Source organism: Apteryx rowi, unplaced genomic scaffold, assembly GCF_003343035.1.
Source record: "Apteryx rowi isolate R43461 unplaced genomic scaffold, aptRow1 scaffold_12, whole genome shotgun sequence".
Classification (NCBI taxonomy): Eukaryota; Metazoa; Chordata; class Aves; order Apterygiformes; family Apterygidae; genus Apteryx; species Apteryx rowi.
In genome coordinates this window covers 6,967,055-6,986,150 of record NW_020447419.1, presented here as the reverse complement: position 1 = coordinate 6,986,150, position 19,096 = coordinate 6,967,055, and the positions used below count along the sequence as shown (strand labels likewise).

Below are 19,096 nucleotides of genomic sequence, written 5' to 3'. Positions count from 1 at the left end.
TTTTATTTCCCCATTCATTTAATTAATTAATTTTGGCCTGACTGTAAGGTAAAAGTTGTAGTCTGAGAATACCCTAGAATTAGTAACCAGAAACATAGACCACTCTCCCTCAGCACAGCCTGACAGCACCACAAACCTGAACTGATTATCTTAGCAACAGAGATGCTAGAGTAGTATCAGAGGCCTAGCACAGGATGCACCAGCTCACATCAGTGTTTTTTGTTATTTTTTTCCCTTTAACTCATTCAGTTTTAGAGTCTCAGTACATCTCGAGGCAAAGTCAGGTGTTTGTCCTCCTCAACATGTTGAGGATGTTCCTCAACAGGATGTGGAGCTGCTCTGTATTTCAGAGTATCCTCCTCCTATACCAGTCCTAACATTTAAATCCATTATTCAGGTGCAGCCTCATGTCTAAAGATAGCCTGTTACCCTGTTTTCACTTACCTTGCTGGCCTTCAGATCTCAGTTACAGGCGTAACAAAAGCAGAATTGCTAGATAAGTGACCAACTCCTCAAAAACACTTTTGTAGTACCTCCTGTGATTGATTAGTATGCACTACAGAACTGGGAATGATACAAGCTCTGAACAGAAGGTAAGCTTTGTTAGGCTCCAATTTTTACTATTACTATTTTTTTTAAATGAGCTGTTCATTCTGTTACAATCGCATTACAGATTTCAGCATTAGCAATGATGCTGATGTAGGTGATGACTTCGCTGAACAGGTTAGATCTTCACTACGGTTGTATTAGGAGCCTAAATCCTTCCCTGGAGTCTTTTGCTGAATACTTCTTCACTCTTTTCTGCTAGTTTGTGTCTGTGAAGAAAAAGGCAAAGAGAGTGTTGACTCTGAAAGTGTATAGACCTTAATAGATGGCAGATGCAGCAAGCAGTTACAGAAGCAGGCAAATCTGTGCTTCCAAGTTCTCAGAGTAATTTTCCTAGATACTGGTTGATAGTTGCTTAGAGATTCAGCATGAAACCAATGAGAGTTGAGCTGAAACAGGGACAGAAGAACTTCTGTATATGTGCTATTTCTTGGACATTGCCAGAAATGGGCAATCCTGGTGAAACCAACACATTTTTACTTTACTTGAGTACTGAATAGAAACCATAAGCAAAGAAGCATAATATTCCACAGGCAAAATAACTAATGCAGCCTGGTTTACTGGGGATTTACATCCCAGATCCTCTCTCTCCATACATACTTCTCAGCACTGTTACCTCCTCCAGTCACCTATGTTTTTCAGCAGCTTTCAGTTCTCCACACACACCCTGGGCTCCCTTCCTCCCCCCACTACACTAACTACCTGGACTGCCACATTGCTGATTAGCCAGACAGTGATTAGAAATACTGAACTCTCATAGTTCCCTTTCCACTGAGGCAAGCTTTTTTTTTTTTTTTTTTTTTTTTTAAGTCTGCACTTTTGACAAATTTTAAATGCACATGGAGATTCCCAAGTCAGAGGAGTGTGAGTGACAGCATGCTTGCATTGACAACTTTTTCCTTAGCAATCCAAACAAAAATATATATATATACAATACATACAGTTGGCTACAGTAAATACTGTTGGCTACTCTGAAGGAGCTACTTTCCTTGGGTTCATGGTATGGAAGTTTAGACGATTTTTTTCCAGCAGGATTCATGCATGCCATAACCAAGGCTGTATTAGGAATCTCCTCATATAATCAATTATGAGTCTGATTAGGAATGCTTCATCAGTTAAGAATCTAATCTGTCCATTACGATTCTCTTCCATATTTTTAGTCTCCTCATATAAAGCAACTGGCATCTGGCCAATTGGCAACGACCCCTAACAACTCCACAGAACAGCTACACTCATTCACATGAAGCAAGCGGGCAGTTCTGGCTCACACTGACATGGGATATCATGTCCCTCCTCTTCCGTAATTGAACAGGAAGGATGTCACTGCTAAAAATCAACAGGCAGATGATACTAGCAATAGAACAGGATAAGGGGAATAGTCGTTATGAAATTAAAAAAAAAAACTTGGGAAAACATTAAAATTATTTAAGCAAAATATGAAATAGCAAATATTATGAACAAGGCTAACAGAAAAAGGACTCTTTCAGGACACTTGTGCTTGACTGCAGCTAATTGATGTAATAGGCTAAGCTTCTAGAAGAAAAGGGAAACCACCTCTACTTCTAATGCTCCTGATCAGATGGCAAAAGGATAAAAGCTACATGTCAGTCTTCAAAGGGCCTGTGCATGTTGCTGGAACGCTGTATCGTACAGTCACAGCTACAGACACACCCCTTCCACTGTGATGGGGTGACAGGCCCCATACAACAGTGAGAAGCATACAGATGTAAATGGGACAGAACACACATAGGAAGATAAAAATGAGCTAATGTTATGATACGTTAACTTTATACTCGCTCTAGTTGTGCTCAGTTACTTCTTTGCACACCAATTCTGCACCTACCTCAGGCTAACATTTTCATCATGCAGAGAAGCTGCAGTTATCTGGTGTTTTTCTTCAACTGATGCAATTCTCTGCTTGATACTTCTTTCCAGCAGTAGATTTTTTGTTTTCTTGATGGGAGGAGGAAAACACAGTTAGTTTTCTTCTGCAAACCTGAACATCACAACTAGGAAATACAAGACAGCAGCAGCAAATTGCAGAATTTGGCTGATGACAAACAGATACGTTCTACCAAATACAACTCATCCTCCTCAGCCTCCACTGGTCCATTTTTCTGATTTTAGAGGAGCAGAGTGTTAGAACTGTCAAACCAGAATAGCCTAAATTTCACAGCAAGTTAGGACATCTCTTTAGCCTTGCATATGTATTTACAGTTAACATCATAGTAATGCAGCGCCAGGTAGAATACTACAATCTCTTATACCAATATACAACTTTCTAATAGCACTCTGTCCTCCCACTACCTATTACAAGCTGACAGCCTTTCCTCTCTTTGGCAGACTTCTCTGAGGAAATCAGCTTATTGACAATACGATAAATGTACTACACATTGAAACAGAAAGAGAGATATACAGGGAAATGCAGAGTCTCTCTCACACATGCAGAATGGAGTCAGTCCTAGAGGAAGCAAATGTTTGCATTGCAACAACTCCCAAGATTTCCAGGAACTGGATAAATGTGCTTATGCTGAGTGCTGTAGTATCTGCAGACTCCACAGGAGAAGAGTGCTCAGATATTTTTCCAAGTGTAGTGAGCCACAGGTAAAGACTAGGGAGCCTTAAAATACAGAGCAGACGTCCCAGGTAGCAACTAACCCAGTTACAATCCCCTTAAAAGTAACAATGACCATTGTGCAACTCCATATTTTCAGACATCCTTTCTAGTTCTGCACGTTTCTATATATGGCCATCTACGATGGCCTGCCTTGATCCCCTGCTRACCTGGTGAGTGCAGGCACATTCCTTTCCCAGCCTGGCCTTGACAGAGTGACCACAAACCCAGACATTGGCTTAGTTAAAGAGCAGCAACGTTAACACATCAGATGAATGAAACAATGATTAAGGTCTCAGTTGCCAGCATGCAACTTGCCTTCAATAGGAAAGGTGTTTTGCACTAAAATTTTAAAGTATGAGCATCACAGTAGCTTCCCTCACAGTCCAAAGACAGGAGTGGAGCTTCTGCAAATGCCTTTGTGCCTTTGGCCAAGTGCCACAGGGTGATCTCACATGCTCTCCTCACCTCTCTTTGAAGCTCATTCTGGGCATCCCACAGACTGGTCATGACAGCTTCAAGTTTCCCTTCTTTCTCCTTGAGACTGGCCTCCAGCTGCTGCAGCGAATCACGCAGACAGTCATGGGGTGACAGTGTTCCAGCCACGCACCTCACCACTGCCTCTTACTGCCCAGGCCCACCTCCACTGCCCTCCCCATCACTCCCTCAGGCCCTGCAGGTCGTGCTGCAGGAGCCAGCAGCACGTGCTCAGCCCCCCAAGGTCTGGATTACCTCCTAGTCCTAACAGCGTGCATTGTCTCCTTTGCGAACTCGGGTATGCAGGAATACAATGTAGCTTCCAGCATAAGTGTTTAATTACTCTCACACTGCACAGGAAGTGCTGAAAGTCTTAGCTCGCAGTGGCTGACTCAAGGAGACAGCCCTTTGTGGAAGAGAAGGCATGAGACTGCTCTTCCTTTCCTGACTGACTGGGGAAGTCCAGCTTCAAGTTACAGGCAGGGATCTGCCCAAGGCATGCACTAAGCTACTGGATCCTTCAGAAAACCTAATTATGCTGCTCTTTCCTCAGCCTGGCTGGCTGGGGTCTGCCTATATCCAGCCAGAATGGTGCAGTTTCGGGCTCACTGTTTTAGGTACTCTAACATATTTCTATGCTGCTGGATGTTATTTTGGCCATGGAGTAAAACTTTTTTTTGAAGAGATGTTATAAACCAAGTAGCACCAAATTATTTTATTACAGCAGCCCATGTGGTGAGGGACCTGACCAAGCTGTAGCATGATGTGTTCAAAGATAACCCACACTTAAGGTAGCTAGAAAGAAAACCATTCAAGCCAAAAATCCTTTTTTGGTCTGTGGCTGCTTTCTAAGGCCTGGGCATGGTAAGAGCTCTAGGGCACCTTGCCCTGCCTCCCTGCCTGGGAAGTTCAAGCTTGAAAGCCCATTACCCAGTATCACATCACACACACACTTCAGGCCAAGTACCCTCTAGCCAACTGCTAAGGGTGCACCACTCACATCCACACCACAGACATTTTCTCTCTGCTTCCACAACCAAACTTGCCTCTCTGCACTTCTGCAACTCTGTTATTTTCTCCAAGTCTTCCTCATGCTGTTTCATAAATACCTGAAAAAAAATAAGAGTTTGGCAAAGCTTGTGTTCACTATTCCCACATGAAGCTATCTGCTATCAACCACACAAAAATCAAAGCATTTGAACAGAGTGCTTGTCACTCTCGGTAACACAATGCAGAGGTATTTGACACTTTCTGCACTCCCTGGGGTTTAAAACAAGTCTGACCAAAAAAAAACCCCAAAACAACCACACACAGCCACACTTCAATCATTTGGTTAAAGCTCCAAGTGAAGCAAAAGACCAGAGATACTGGTGTAATGCAGACAAAAAGACAAAATGCTCTCGCCAGAAATAGCTAAGGCAGGCACATTGTGAAGGCAACAGACATTAATCTGTCAGTGCCCATGTGGTGGCCACAGAACAGCATTAGTGACTGAGAGGAGAAAAGACATCAGTTCTGCTGCGTTTGCAGTCCTTGCAGTGCCCCCAGTGGACAGAGCCTCTATACATCTTTTGAATATGGGGGAATGAGTGCCGAGAGTGCTCAATACTAGTCCAAGAGAAAAGCACTGACTTCCTCCTGGAGCATCTGCTAGTGCAAAACACTGGGAAGTGGTACCACAGAACAGACAGACCAGGACACTGTGTAGAGATCAATTACTTTCCCAGCACCAACTTACTTTTCAAACCTTGTAGAAAGTTTCTGACTGAAGTACAGGTATGAAATACCATTTCTTCCCCAAATTCTAGTGAATTTGGGTCAAAGAGCAGCTGGCAGTGCAGAGGTTACCACAGAACAATGTGAGACATCCCTCAGTGAGCTGAGCCACAGGCTCTTGCCTGTGCTGGGAAGCCCAAAGTAATGGCATGCACCAAGTTGCAGGGCAAAGGGGATACAGCATGCAGCAGTCAGTTGCCCATACTTATCCCCAAGGTTCAACTTCCATGTGCTGGTACTCCTGCAGGAAAGGGGACAGTCGGTAGGAAACTGGCAGGCTCCCAGGAACCCATTTGCAGCAGGAGCCTGAAGACCAAACACATGCTTGTAGTTTGTGGACCACAAGCTGAGAAACACTGTCCTCCAGGGACCCCTTCCCTGCTGAATGCTTAAACTGAAGACACAGATCTACACTGCTACTGGGAAATATGGGGATCTGCAAACAAGCACATTACACACCACTGACTTGCAGCATGCTTAGCACCGCTGTGCTTCTGGTCATAGTCATGGCAAATAGCTTATGCTGCATTTAAATGATGACTTATGATTTCTCCAGGTCTAGTCACCTCTTTCTCTTGCTGGAAAGATTTCTCCATTGTAGAGTTTCTATCTTGAAGATGCTTTGATAATTCCTGAAGTTCTTTCTCAAATTTATTTGTCAGCATCTGCTCTGTGGAAAGACACACACTGAGGTCTTTTAAGCACTCCCAGTTCTGTGCAATGAAATCAGACATACGGGGTAATGTGACATTTCATCCCAGATTTTCTACCATAACTCTCTACCACCAATACTTTTGTAGCCCAGTGTAGCATCAAGTGGCAGGAATTGAAGACCTAACAAATGCTAAGTCCATCCTATAAGCAGTTGTCACCCTACACACACACAGTCCATATTACTGCCTCCCAAAACACATTCCTCTTCTTCCACTGGTATTTCTCCTTTGGGTGGCAACTCTGGTGTAGTCACTGCTAACCCTTGCTATTGCTGTGTGTACTGCAGCATGACACATCTTGCTGCTGGACCACAAGGCGGCTAGCAGAAACACAATGAAAGCACTGCTCTAACTGGTTATGATCTCTTAAATAAGGTTACTCTTCTGGGGGGGGGGGTTTCCAGCCCCAGAAAGCTTGATGTTTCATTTCACTTGTTCCACTTCACTAAATTTCAAGTGAACATTGTTCTTTGATATCAGTTTGCTGTCCTGAGACAGTCTCAGCAGTGTATGAGATCCCTTCTGGCAACCTGAGCCTGCAGATACAAGCTCCCTCTTTACTTACTTTGCTGTAACAGTGCTCTCTCCCACTCAGTCTTCTCACTTTTCTTCCAGTCTGCCTTTCTTCTAAGCCACTTCTCTTCCATCGCATCAGCAATGCTGTTCTACACACAAACAGAACAAAACTGAAAGAAAACATGTATGCATACAGACCAAGAGACTATTGAACCTCCCACACTAAACTATAAATATACCCCATGACATAGCTCTTGCCATTCACAGATTGGAAAACTTTTGATAAAACTGTTCTTAGGAGCAACAGTAGAAGCAGTTGTTTTCATGGAAGAGCCTCTGAACTTCTGTTACTCCTCTGCAGAGGTGAAGGAAAACTTAAATGTCAAATCACCAGATTCATGACATCCTACCGCTGTCTCCATAAGACGAGTTCTGCTGTGTTGTTCAAAAGGGTATGTATCCCTCTCCCAGATTTCAGTTGAACCAAAACAAGTCTACTGTGCCCAAGGTTCCCCACTTACTCATGGAGTCTATTCATTCACTGCTTTGCCATTAAGCAAAATATGGAATTGAGTGTCATCCAGTTTCAAAGAGGACCACAGGACAGAAAACATCTTTACCTGATATACTTGGAATGCATTCTTCAGATGCCTATATTCTTTCTGCAGTCCCTCTGAGAAAGGAGGTCAGAAATATTTAGTTAACAAAAAAATGCTAACGCTTAGAACTTTAGTAACATCTTACTCCATACCTTGCAGGGCAGGTCTATGTTATTTGATTTATGTTGGTGGTAGAATCTATAACTTAGAAATCAAGTCAATTTCAAGGAGAATCCAGAATTTGATAAAAGGCAATATAAACTCTACTGGAACAGGTATGCTGCCTGGACATCTCACCTAAATGTATCCATTTCACAGGGAAAGAAGGAAAGGCAGTCACATCTCAAATAGCTAAGTAGTCCTGCTATTATCATTGATCAGGAAAACTTCCTTGACAACCAGTGACTGAAAAATAATGAATTAAAATGAGAAACACTGTTGATCCTACCAGCCTTCCCCAGAAATCAGTATCTTTCTAAGGTAGCTCACTACACAAGAAATCTGAGGAATCTGTAGAAAGTTCTGATTCCAGCATACTTAACTCTACCTCATACCCAGATCTTACTTTAAACCTAACTCTGGTCCTAATCAAGTATAAAAATTTCAATACACTGATGCTTCAAAGGAATGCCATTCTATTATGTCCAGATTTTTTTCCTTAACAATTTTGCCTCTTCCCACAGTGACAGTGTTCATAGTTTCTTCTCAAATTTTCTTCAATTTCTAAGCAGAGGAAAGAAAAGTTGTTGTATGTTAAAAGGGGAGGAACCTTCGCAGACCCTTCTAAAAGTAACTGATTTCAGATTGGTGCTATCTTTCTTAGTTCAGAGTCAGGATTGTAGGAATGGATTGTCAGATAATTTAACCTAAAATCTTAACTATAAACACAATTACACAGCATTCTGCACAAAGTCTGCCAATACCCAGTTTTTCTTCTGCAGCTGCTCTCTCAAGTTCCAGTAACTTCTCAAAATGTTCTTGCAAGCCAGCAACTTCTGACCTATGAGCCTCTTGAAGTGAGCTGTGGAAGCAATGTATAAGGAAAACACATGCATACAGATCTCTCCATAGCACAGCTCTCATCTCTCATCTCATTCTACCACTAACAGCTGCAATGACAATGCGATCGTGAGGAGGACACAGCCGAATGCTGCACTTTTATACTTCCAGGAATTTGTTTGCCATTTTGTTCTCACTTCAAAGCAGAAGGAGATCAGAAATACCTGGCGTGTTCTCACCTGTGGAGTTTATGCTCTTCTTTCAGTCTGACTCACTGTAGACCACAGAGCAGTCAAAACAAAAAATATATTTTTATGCTTTGACTTTCTTCTCTTCTAGTCTTCACATTACATTCTACACTTTTAGTTTTTTTTCCAAACACAAACATGTTATAAAATCTGCCCTAACAAGGCCAATTAGAAGCTTTGCAGCACATTTCCTTTTGGGGGGATACAATGTGGTTCAGGTAACCACCTTTCTGATATCTGTTGTTTGTGTTCTCTTCAAAAAGCCAAAAGTTTGGCTGTGTTTGTTTTCTGTCAGTTTCTAATCACTCATTTGGGATGAACAGCATTGGCAGTCCTTTAAGTAGGAAGATGTTTTCTTTGTTAGCTTGAAATGCATAAGAACTTGTGAGATAGGAACTTGCTATAGGCAGGGATGTTGATAAAGTCAGGTGTTGGTAGAATTACTTTACCACCACTCCCTCAAAATGATTCCCACATTTATGAAACACTCAAACTAGTGACAGAGAATCTTTAAAAATCTTCTAATACCACTTCAGGGAGAGAGGGTGAGGAGACTGCACCAGCTTATGGGTTAGAGTTAGGTGAGCACAACCATGCTCAGAGAAGCCTGTCCTTTCTCCTTCAAGGGACCAGGGCTCCCGCTGTGCAGAATTGCCAAGTTTCATTTTCTCATCACCTGTTTAACAGGCTGTGGGCTAGTCTGACAACACCTTCTCCTCAAACATTAAAGTGGTATCCTGAACAGCCCTGTGTTAAAATAAGAACGAATGAAAGTATCACATTGTTTTATGTGATATTAATCCAGGATTATGTGTTTGCAAAAGGGAAAAAAAAAAAAAAAAAAAAAAAAAGCCCTCACACCTAGCAGACACACTGCTGTCCCTTTTCATCAAGTCAAGGAAACATGCAGTCCAGGACCTCACAGCCTTTCATAGCAGTTTTGGCCCACAGGTGATAGAAATATTTTAAAGAAAAAACAAAATCTCACAAGGCATGGGAATTTATTTCCCAGTATGGAGAAGAGAATCTTCAGTCTGGCCTGATCTCAGAACCAAAATGAGTTTGAATTTCATTACTGTAAACTAGATTAGCTGCAACTTAAGTTTAGGCATTTTTGTCTCACTCTGAACAACCATGAGGAGGCAGAAGTAAGAAACAAACACACACCTCCTTCCTCCCCCCCAAAAAACACCACACCACATATGTTAATCTTTGCTCAACTGCCATCTTATTCAAAACCACAAGAGACTGAGATTCTGGTTCAGTCATCCTTGGACTTTCGCCTTGCAAATCACAGAATTTGTACCTGATCATATGCTCATGCTCCTTTTGCATCTCCTTGCATCTTTCTTCCATGTCCTTTTCCAGCTGCAAAGAAGAGATGCTCACTGAGCCACCAGTGAAATAAAAGAGAAAGGGTTTTTCTGTCTTTCCCATTCATTTGAAAATTTCTGCTATAAGCACAGCTTCATTTGGGTTATCCAAACCTTCTCACTGAGAGCTCAACTGCAAGAGTTACAGAAACCTTCAAGCAGAGACTCCAGCTGACACAAAAAGCTGTATTTGTATTCACTTCTCCATTGTACAAAATGCTTTTTAAATGCCACTGATCTTGGGAGACTGGCAAAAATCTTTCTTTTATCAGCGTCAACAACTAAAAAGCAAATAACAAAGTAGCTCAAGGCATTTCCAAGTCTCATCTGTGCAGAAGAATCACTCTGAAATTTTTCAGAATTGCCAAAGTCCCATTGATTTAGGTGGCTTAACTAGGACTGTTCTCCAGGATGCTGTTATTTCCCCATGATGTATGCACATTCATGGCACCATGGCAACAGCTATCCAGGTACGCTGGTTTCCAGCTCTCTGCACTAGTTCCCAGAAAACCCTTCCTTTTCTGGTGGGAGCCCAACAGACTGGGAACATGCTCAGCTATCTCTTGCTCTTGATCCTTAGAAAGGGTCCAGCTAGTGTTTGAAGCCAAAACAATCCTTTCCCTCCTGCCTGTCTCAATTCAAAGTGACCTTTTTAACCAAGGCATGGATAAAGAAAGGACTTGCCTGGTTCTGCGAGACCTTATAATCTCTGTGCAATTGCTCCATTGTGCCTGTCATCTCAGTGATCTGTTCCTGCAAGTCGGTGACAATATCCTCCCTGCAAAGATATACCATCCCTCYGTCACACACAGGGCTTCTGCACCCATAAGCTGGTGCAGTCTCCATACCCTCTCTCCCTGAAGTGGTATTAGAAGATTTTTAAAGATTCTCTGTCACTAGTTTGAGTGTTTCATAAATGTGGGAATCATTTTGAGGGAGTGGTGGTAAAGTAATTCTACCAACACCTGACTTTATCAACATCCCTGCCTATAGCAAGTTCCTATCTCACAAGTTCTTATGCATTTCAAGCTAACAAAGAAAACACTTGTAGCTTCAGATGGACCCAGCTGGAGATGGAGACCACAGTCCATGATCACAGTTTAATTACTACATATTCCACATTGCTCTTGCTTTCCATCAAAGGCAGTGAGATGCTAAGAACTTACAGAGGACGCAGATGATGGAATCAGTACATTTCAGTGAACTGAAGTGAATAGTCAAGTTTGAAATTCAGTCATCTGAGGTTCTAATGGTTATAAGTTTTTGGTTCATAGCAATTTAATCAACATAGACCCAGAATACAATTCTGCTCAGCACTGTTATTTGAAAACGTGGAGCAGACAAATAGTGATTGTACTAAAGTTGGTTCAGTTGCTTTAAACGGCTGCTGACTAGAAACATACAAACAGCCCTTTGAGTTTAGGATTTTCTGAAATCTTACTTTATGCAAGATTCAGATCCTAGTTCTAATCGCTAGTTAAAAAGCAGCAGCAAGAACAATAAGTGTCCCATCTTCAAGCTGAAATAAATACAACTTGAATGCAGAGCACATTTTGCTGACACTAGGAAAGCAGAGAGCAATTTTCCAAGCTAAATATTAAACTAGGTGCCTAAAGAAAGGAAAAAAAGACAACACAGACCGTATCAATAAAAAAGAGAGAAGGAGCAAAGGATACACTTTTTTTTTGACTCTGACCCCAGAACCTATAAGCTAATACTCACGTCTCATTCTTCTCTGGGGCACTGCAAAAGAATAACAGAAGCAATCAACATTAAACAGTTGCAAAAGATATACATTACATTTTAGTAGTAAGCCATTGATGGACATGCTTTCAAACCTTTTTTTCACACCTTCACCCCCATGTGACAGCATACTGGCATGCCTACACATTGACTTTTCAGCATAGCACGCACACAGCAGATTGTAGAAAGATGACATGGAGCCATCAGAAAGATAACATCCCCTACCGTGACTTTATCCCATTTGGGCTTTGGAAGGGAGACCATCGTGGCTGGAGAGGTACTGCTGACTGTTAAGGCATGCTAGCACAGTCCAAATGTGCACCACCAGCCTTGCCATTCTACACTGACAGCTGCGGGGACGCTGCATATGCAAGCGCATATCTAAGCTTCATTCAGGCAAGCTAAAGACTGAGTGGGGAGAAGAGGGAGATCCTGGTTTTGTTGAAGGAATTTTGGTGGAATTAATCCTAGTGTACTCAAGGAAAAGAAAAGAAAAGAAAAGAAAAGAAAAGAAGAAGAAGGAGGAGGGAAAAAAAAAAAAAAATCAGACTGCAGGTTTCCTTTAACTCATACCAGAATCTGAGCTTACCTCTGCTCTGCAGTGGCTTAAATCAGTGGGGTAGGACAAAGCCCCACTGCATTTCAGCCTGCATTCATCAGGGGAATCTCCCCTGGCTCAAGCTTACCCAGTTTCACAAGCTTTTTTGTTTTTATGCATGGCCGTGGCAGGGACAAGAAGTGGTGCAAGTAGATAGCAGCTGACTCTCAAAACAATCCTACTAGTCACACATTTTCAAGTTACCAGGGAATAACAGGTGAAACTTGTTCATTCACAGATGATAATCTTCTGTCAAAAAATGTATCCTCTAGGACTACAGAGAGATGATCTTTAGCCCGTATGAACTTGTAGCCAGGTGCAATTTCCACAGGTGCAATTTCCACAGCCTCTTCCACAGCCTGGGGAATGAAGAAAGAAAAACCAGCAGCTAGACCTCTTGAATTCTATGTGCTCGACTTCAGTTATTAATCTTTATTTCAACCATGGAGAATGTGGATTAATATAAGTAAACATGACATTCAACCTTTAAGCTGGAAATCACATCTAAGCCCTCAAAAAAAACCATTAGGAAACTCACCATACTTTTCAGAAATTACTCAGTTGCACCTGGATGACATCGCAAGAATTTCTATGCCCTGCTGCTAGGCCTCAAGACAAGACCAGCACACATCTCAGCAAGATGGAATATTTTGTACTAGATTCAGCCTCTACCACACACTGAATTTCTGAGCCACAAATCTAGTTATCCGATTAATTTGTCTGCTTCTCCCTCATGCTTTGCTAGGGAAGAATGTGAGACTGGATATAATGATCACATGGTGGCATGTCACTCTGGGGTGATGAATCAGAGACATGTCTCCCTCTGACACCAGATAACCTATATTCTCCCACTGTAACAACACACAGAACTGTGAAGTGCAAGAGAACTCTATTTCCAGATAAGCTTCAACAAACTAAGAATTAAACCTCAATTGTGAAGAAGACCAGTCAAAGTAAGTAAGTATTAAAAAAAATAAAAAAATAAAAAGCAGCTGCCAAACTGTTGACTTACTGGGAGCCCAAAGCATCAGCCCTTGTAGATGGCAAGAAGAAATGCCAAAGTGGCAGCACTGGCCTGAGTGATGCTTAAGCTACAAGATGTCAGCACAAGTCTGTACACAATCATCTTCCATGATCCAACTAAGAGTACGGCAGACTCCCAAATAATCCAGAACAGATCAAGAGCTTAAGGTTACCACCAGAAACGACTCAACAGGGAAACAAAATAGGGCACTCATGCAATCCACATTGTGTCATTGGAACTGCAACTGGAGCCACAACCTACACAAGCTGACTTTTATGCACTCATCCCCCAGGCAGAGAGCTCATTCAGGTAAGAATATTTTTTCATTCTAGAGCAGACTGCTTTGTGCCAATGCACTCACATGAGGGGCCCTTCTGCTTTTCTGCTGATTGCTGTGCTTCCTGGAGGGCGGTACACCTCTGCAAATGAGAAGAGTTCAGAGTTGCAGACAGTCAGAAGTAGCTTAGTGACTACCTGCTTCAAAGGTCAGAACCATGAGCCTACTGCTGAAATAAAACCCTCCTGTGCTGCCAGGCTGGTGTGACCAGCCATAACACGGGAGCTTTGCAAGGTATGAGGGGTATGATTTGTATTATTTTAATAATTTAATCTATGGAGTTTTGGCCACCAGCGATTTTAAGCAAAGATCACTTAACACCTCACAGCTTCAAAAGATAAAGCAACATTTGGGAAGGTAAGCAGGCAAAAAACCAAACCAAACTAAAAAAACCCACAGCAACAAGAAAATTCAGGGTCTGGAATGAGGAAAGCATTTCAGTTTGCTCATTAGACCAACTGTGGTACAGGTGTCTGAGCTCCATTCCTCTCTGTCACCAGCTGGATGCCAGTACAGTGATTATTTAGGAAACATGAACTTTTGAGGAAACTGCAAGGGGAGCGGACTGATCATAAAGCAACAGGGAAGCATGGAAGTCTTCAGTGCCACAGCGCGCCTGGCACACTGCTGTTAGCATTTAGAGAACAGCTGACTGCATGTGGCTCATAGGTTCTATTACAGAAACCTCCATTTTGCTTTTTTCCTCTTTACTTACTTGTTTCTACATACAAATGCCAAAACTAGTTCTTTCAGATATAACTTTGAATGAGCAAAAATAAAGACAAGCTATAAGATCTCTATGACAGAAAATAAATAAGAAAAGGGTCTTGTTGAACAATTTTGGATTCCTTTTGAGAACCCCTCCCTAGACCTAACTTAACACAGATGGAGAGAGAGATACAGTTAACTTTCGTTGGCTTTTTAAAGCTTACATAAAAGTTGAAGGTTGAATTGTCAGTACAGGGAAGTCATGAATATCATTAAAATAAACACCAAATAACAGTGATTTTCTGTGTCAAAAATAAAATTAATTCTAAAATAATACAAACAGCTCACCACATGTGCTGTATGAATTTGTTACATTAAGCTGTAGTACAAAAGAAATTTGCCAAAGGCATTTTTCTACTGGACATTTTCTAAGGCAGCAAGATGAAAGAAAGGGATTTCAGAGGAGTCTTAACAGATTAGTGAGAGCCACCTACGAGGACAGAGCTGTTCCCTCCCAGCCCTCACTGCATGTCCCTCATGCACGCCAGAGCTTTCGTGTTTAGTTGTAGCTATTTCCCTGGAGCTTCACAGAGGTTACAACTCTTAACAGGCATTAAGGGAGGTGCCATAGGATGAAGAGATGCAGCACTTCCACAAGGCAATTCTATTTTAAGTAGGCTTCCAGTTACTAAAGGCAACTGCAGCTTTTAAGGAAGGCTGTAAGTTGTTGTGGGGAGGTATAAAATTCCCATTTTTTCAGTCTAGGAAAGCATTTTGTCTTTTATACTGAGGCATCTCTCCTCTTTTAAGCAGATACTTACTTGGACATCCTGGAAGGTTTTGCACCAAAGTTATTTTGGCTTTCTAAAGTCCTTAGTGAAGGGTACCTGATTTTAAAATAAGCAATAGTTGAATTATTTATGTTGCGGAAAGGTCACAATTTCCAGAACAAACACATACTGTTTACTGATTTTATACTGACAATCTTTTTAACCAGTTTCTTTCAAAATGATGCAAGTTCTCTAATCTTCTATAACCTGAACACAATAACTATAATACAACTCAGATGCTTGATCCGATGTGATGGTGTTAAAAAGGCTTAAGTCACCACCCAACATGGAGCTTCTCGGGCAATCCCATAACAGTCATGAGGTAAAATGTATTATCCAAGCTTTTTACATTTTATATACACAATACTAGACATCAACATTGATACTCAATGGTATACAACTATATGAAGTGTCCAAAAAAAATCATAACACACACAGGCATGTCATGACTTGTTTAATTATATGCCACTATGTAAACAAACCTCAAATCACAAACTGAAAAGAGCTGAAAGACAAGATGCTGCATTTTGAGAACGGCACATGTTAAGAACTTAAAAGTCCTCTTCACACTCACTCAAATCTGTCTTCCTTACCTTGCGCTGCAATTCTTTGCATCTACCAGAGACTTAATAAATCTCTTACCACTTTTGTTGCAAGGATCCTGGTAAGCACAGTATGCAAAGGGAGTTATGACTGCACACTAGGAATGCCGTTCAAAGTGCTGAAAGGCAACTGAGGAAGATTCAAATTCAGATCTACTGTTAAGTCTTTGGTGCATAAAACACATCTTCCTCTATTTTCTTATGAAGCCCAGGGTTGCCACAGTAAGTATGATACTGAAGGTCAAAAAAACCCCCAACCAACCAACAAAAAAACAAAACAAGCATTGCATATACATCTACAATTGAATTCTCCAAGTGCTGTGTATACATGCAAAATTTCTTCAAAATTTCTTCGCACACACAGCAAAGGATCTAATATGATGTTTTGGGCTTGTCCTTAGGTACAAAGTAATAGAGACTAGTCTTGTCTGTACCATATACACAACTGTAATGTCATCTGCTTTACAGATATACCTGATTTGGTATAGATGTTTTGGTATAGACAGGCATATAGACAACAGTATGCATGAATGCACTAAGTGTTTTAGAGGTTCTGCAAGCAGCTGACTACTTTCCAGTGGCCATAAAAATTAGCTACTTTTCATTTACCAATGCAGATGATGAATCAAGAGTGCAGTTTGACATTATAGCCCAAATACCAATGAAAATACTCACACTTCTATAGTTTACTATCCTCCCTTAAACATGACCCTCAACTGATTTCAAAAAAGAAAGCTGGAAAGGCAATTCAACTCATTACAAGCAGTAAAGCCTGCCCAATTCTCCCCCACCTGCACTGCGCTAGAGCTACCCAATACACAGAAGTTCACTGAAAGGTTAGTGAGAGCTGCAGGCGCCAAATAAGTAGAAGAAAAGTCTCATCTTCCAATTATTACTGTAATACTAGAAAGAGTAGGTACAACTCCCAGCAGGAGTCTCACAGGGTCCTCGCCCTTAAGTCCTGCCCTGCTGAATGAAAGCAGCTTTTATAACTGATCTCTATAAACAGCTTCAACTTCTTCACTTCCCAGAAGAAGAATCCCCAAAGCACCCAAACTTTTCCCTTATTATATCTGAAATGCCAAGAGAACAGGCTGAAAAAAATCCCCAAATTCTTACACTTCAGGCCACTCGTGCGATGCGGCAGCTGGCTGAACTCCTCAGGCTCCGATGTTTCAGGACAGCGGAAATCTCTCATGAGTTCAACAGGAAAGAGGAGCTGCTCTTCAGGACCTCTCTTYCTGCAGACTCCCCTTGCCTCTAACAGCAGCTGGGGAGTTCTCGTCACCACGGAAATCGGCCAGCAACATTTAATCAGCTCCTACTACCCATTCCACTTTAAAGAGAGTGCACATGGTATTTTGCCAGGCTTTCTGAAGGACACAATAAACATCAGCAAATTAATATTTATAAACATATATTCTGTTAACATGACAGGTTCTGTATGACCACAAAAGACACTCTTCTGTTTGGCAAATGATGTAACGCAGCACAGAAGCTGCGCAATTTTGCCCTGATGGCCTATTCTTATAACTACAAGGATGCTCTGCTGTTACAGAGACCATGTGTCATGACTACTTCAATCCTCTGCCACTTTGTCAATGCCAGAAGGAGCATAAAAGGTATTTCTGTTTGTGCCTGAGTAACTTTTACAGAGTAAAAAAAAACTCCACAGAACTTATATACTAACAACATCAATTTTGTTTTCATACACACCATAAACAGCTCTGATGCAGAAAGAGCACGTAGCCAGAAATCCCAACTCCACCAATATCCGAAGTTCCTCAGGTTACACTTAGTCGCCTATGGCTATAATGCTTCTCCATCACAGGACAAACACTTTTGTAACATGTCAGAAGTTAACCGTAAGGAATTAAAGTTGGTAACATAGGCCTTTGTTCTGAAGACATGCAAATAAAAATGCAAACATGTTAAGTACTCACATAAATACATTGAATAGTAGGCAACAGTGTAAGTTACGTACCTGCTAGTGAAGGAAACTCAGTGAGCATCTCTTGCAGTGCAGAGGCTGGAGCTGCAGCTTGCAACTGGATCCTGCCTAACCATTTAGAGGTGTGACAACCACAGAACATACTAGGAAGACAATCTCTCTCCTCAAAATGTCCAACTGAAAAGCTTCAGTATATGAAATGCTGACCTGAAAAGTCAGCTTTGGTCTGACACGGGCACAAGTCCTTCTCCATCTTTCCATGCCAGAAAAGAAAGCAAGCTAAATAAATATAGGATACTTATCACAGAATAATGGTGGTTTCCCATTCCTTGAGATGCCCTGCACAGACTGTTGGAGGAACCACTATCAGTAGTTTATTGTACTAATGAAAGTGAGAACCTATTAATAGCAAATCAATGTTGTTCCCAGTCTGTACCAAGGAAGGAACTGAGCGTTTTGGGGAAAATGATCAGAACCTTTGGGCCCGAAAAGCAAGCTCAGGGGCTTGCCTTGCAGTAGGTGTGCACAGCCCCAGGCTGATGTGACCGGCAAGAATTCAGCACCTCTGTGCAAAGGGAATTTGAGTGAGACCTTCACAAAGGGAGTATTATTCAAGGGTAAGGTGCTTGGCTGCAGTCTCTGCTCCCATCTTATCACAAGGACTGAGGATAGCAGACATAGCATCAGCTACGGAGACAGAAAAACAACAGTGTCGATCTCGCACTTTCCTGTAAAAGTCCAAAACAATCTTCCCTTGAAGGTCAGAAGAAAACAAGGAAAATAGACTATATGCTTCCAAACAGGAGACCATAAAATAAAGACAGAAAAAAAACCCTGATGGATACTTATATCTAGCAGAGAAGTCCAATTTTTTTTTCTTGCTAGTTGTCACCATAATGCTAAAAGATATATTAGCTGTTGTAAAATGACAGGAAAAGAAAGAGCAAGTACAGAAAACATGAACTATTGCCACATATTCAAAGTGAGGCTCAAATTCAAATATTCTGTTCAGAGGCTGATGAGCTATTCTTCATTTGTGAATTTTTTCATTCTTAAACAATGGGCTTTTCAAACTGCAGCAGAAACTACTCTATAAATATTGTTTTCCAATTTTAATCATCACACATTTACATTGGAATCAAAGTCTGACTGCAGCTTATATTGCGTATTTATACTACCTTTAATTGCTTAGGTATAAGCACAACAGCAAACGGCCTGGCACAGCCAGATCAAGTTTTTAATAGATTTCTCAGATAGCTTTTACAGCCAACACGTGTGGATACCAACTCACTAAGCTTGTGCACAGTATACCAGTCACTAAATTTGTAGCTAATTTTTAAAAACGTCTAATTTTAAGTTTGTTAAAGAACACTGCAGTACAG

The 19,096-nt window shown here is 41.4% G+C and overlaps 1 protein-coding gene across 1 annotated transcript; it reads right to left on the bottom strand.

Moving 5' to 3' along the window:
* Positions 1 to 84: 84 nt before the first annotated feature.
* Positions 85 to 15,874, bottom strand: ALS2CR12 (amyotrophic lateral sclerosis 2 chromosome region 12). Its single transcript, XM_026087723.1, has 13 exons — positions 15,804 to 15,874; positions 15,153 to 15,218; positions 13,648 to 13,705; positions 12,467 to 12,621; positions 11,644 to 11,664; positions 8,225 to 8,322; positions 7,323 to 7,375; positions 6,752 to 6,851; positions 6,040 to 6,143; positions 4,744 to 4,806; positions 3,689 to 3,778; positions 2,450 to 2,559; positions 85 to 815 (listed from the first exon to the last, which is right to left on the bottom strand). Exons 2-13 carry the CDS (start codon positions 15,158 to 15,160, stop codon positions 755 to 757), a joined length of 921 nt encoding a protein of 306 aa, XP_025943508.1. The 5' UTR covers positions 15,161 to 15,218; positions 15,804 to 15,874; the 3' UTR covers positions 85 to 754.
* Between the last annotated feature and the right edge of the window lie 3,222 nt (positions 15,875 to 19,096).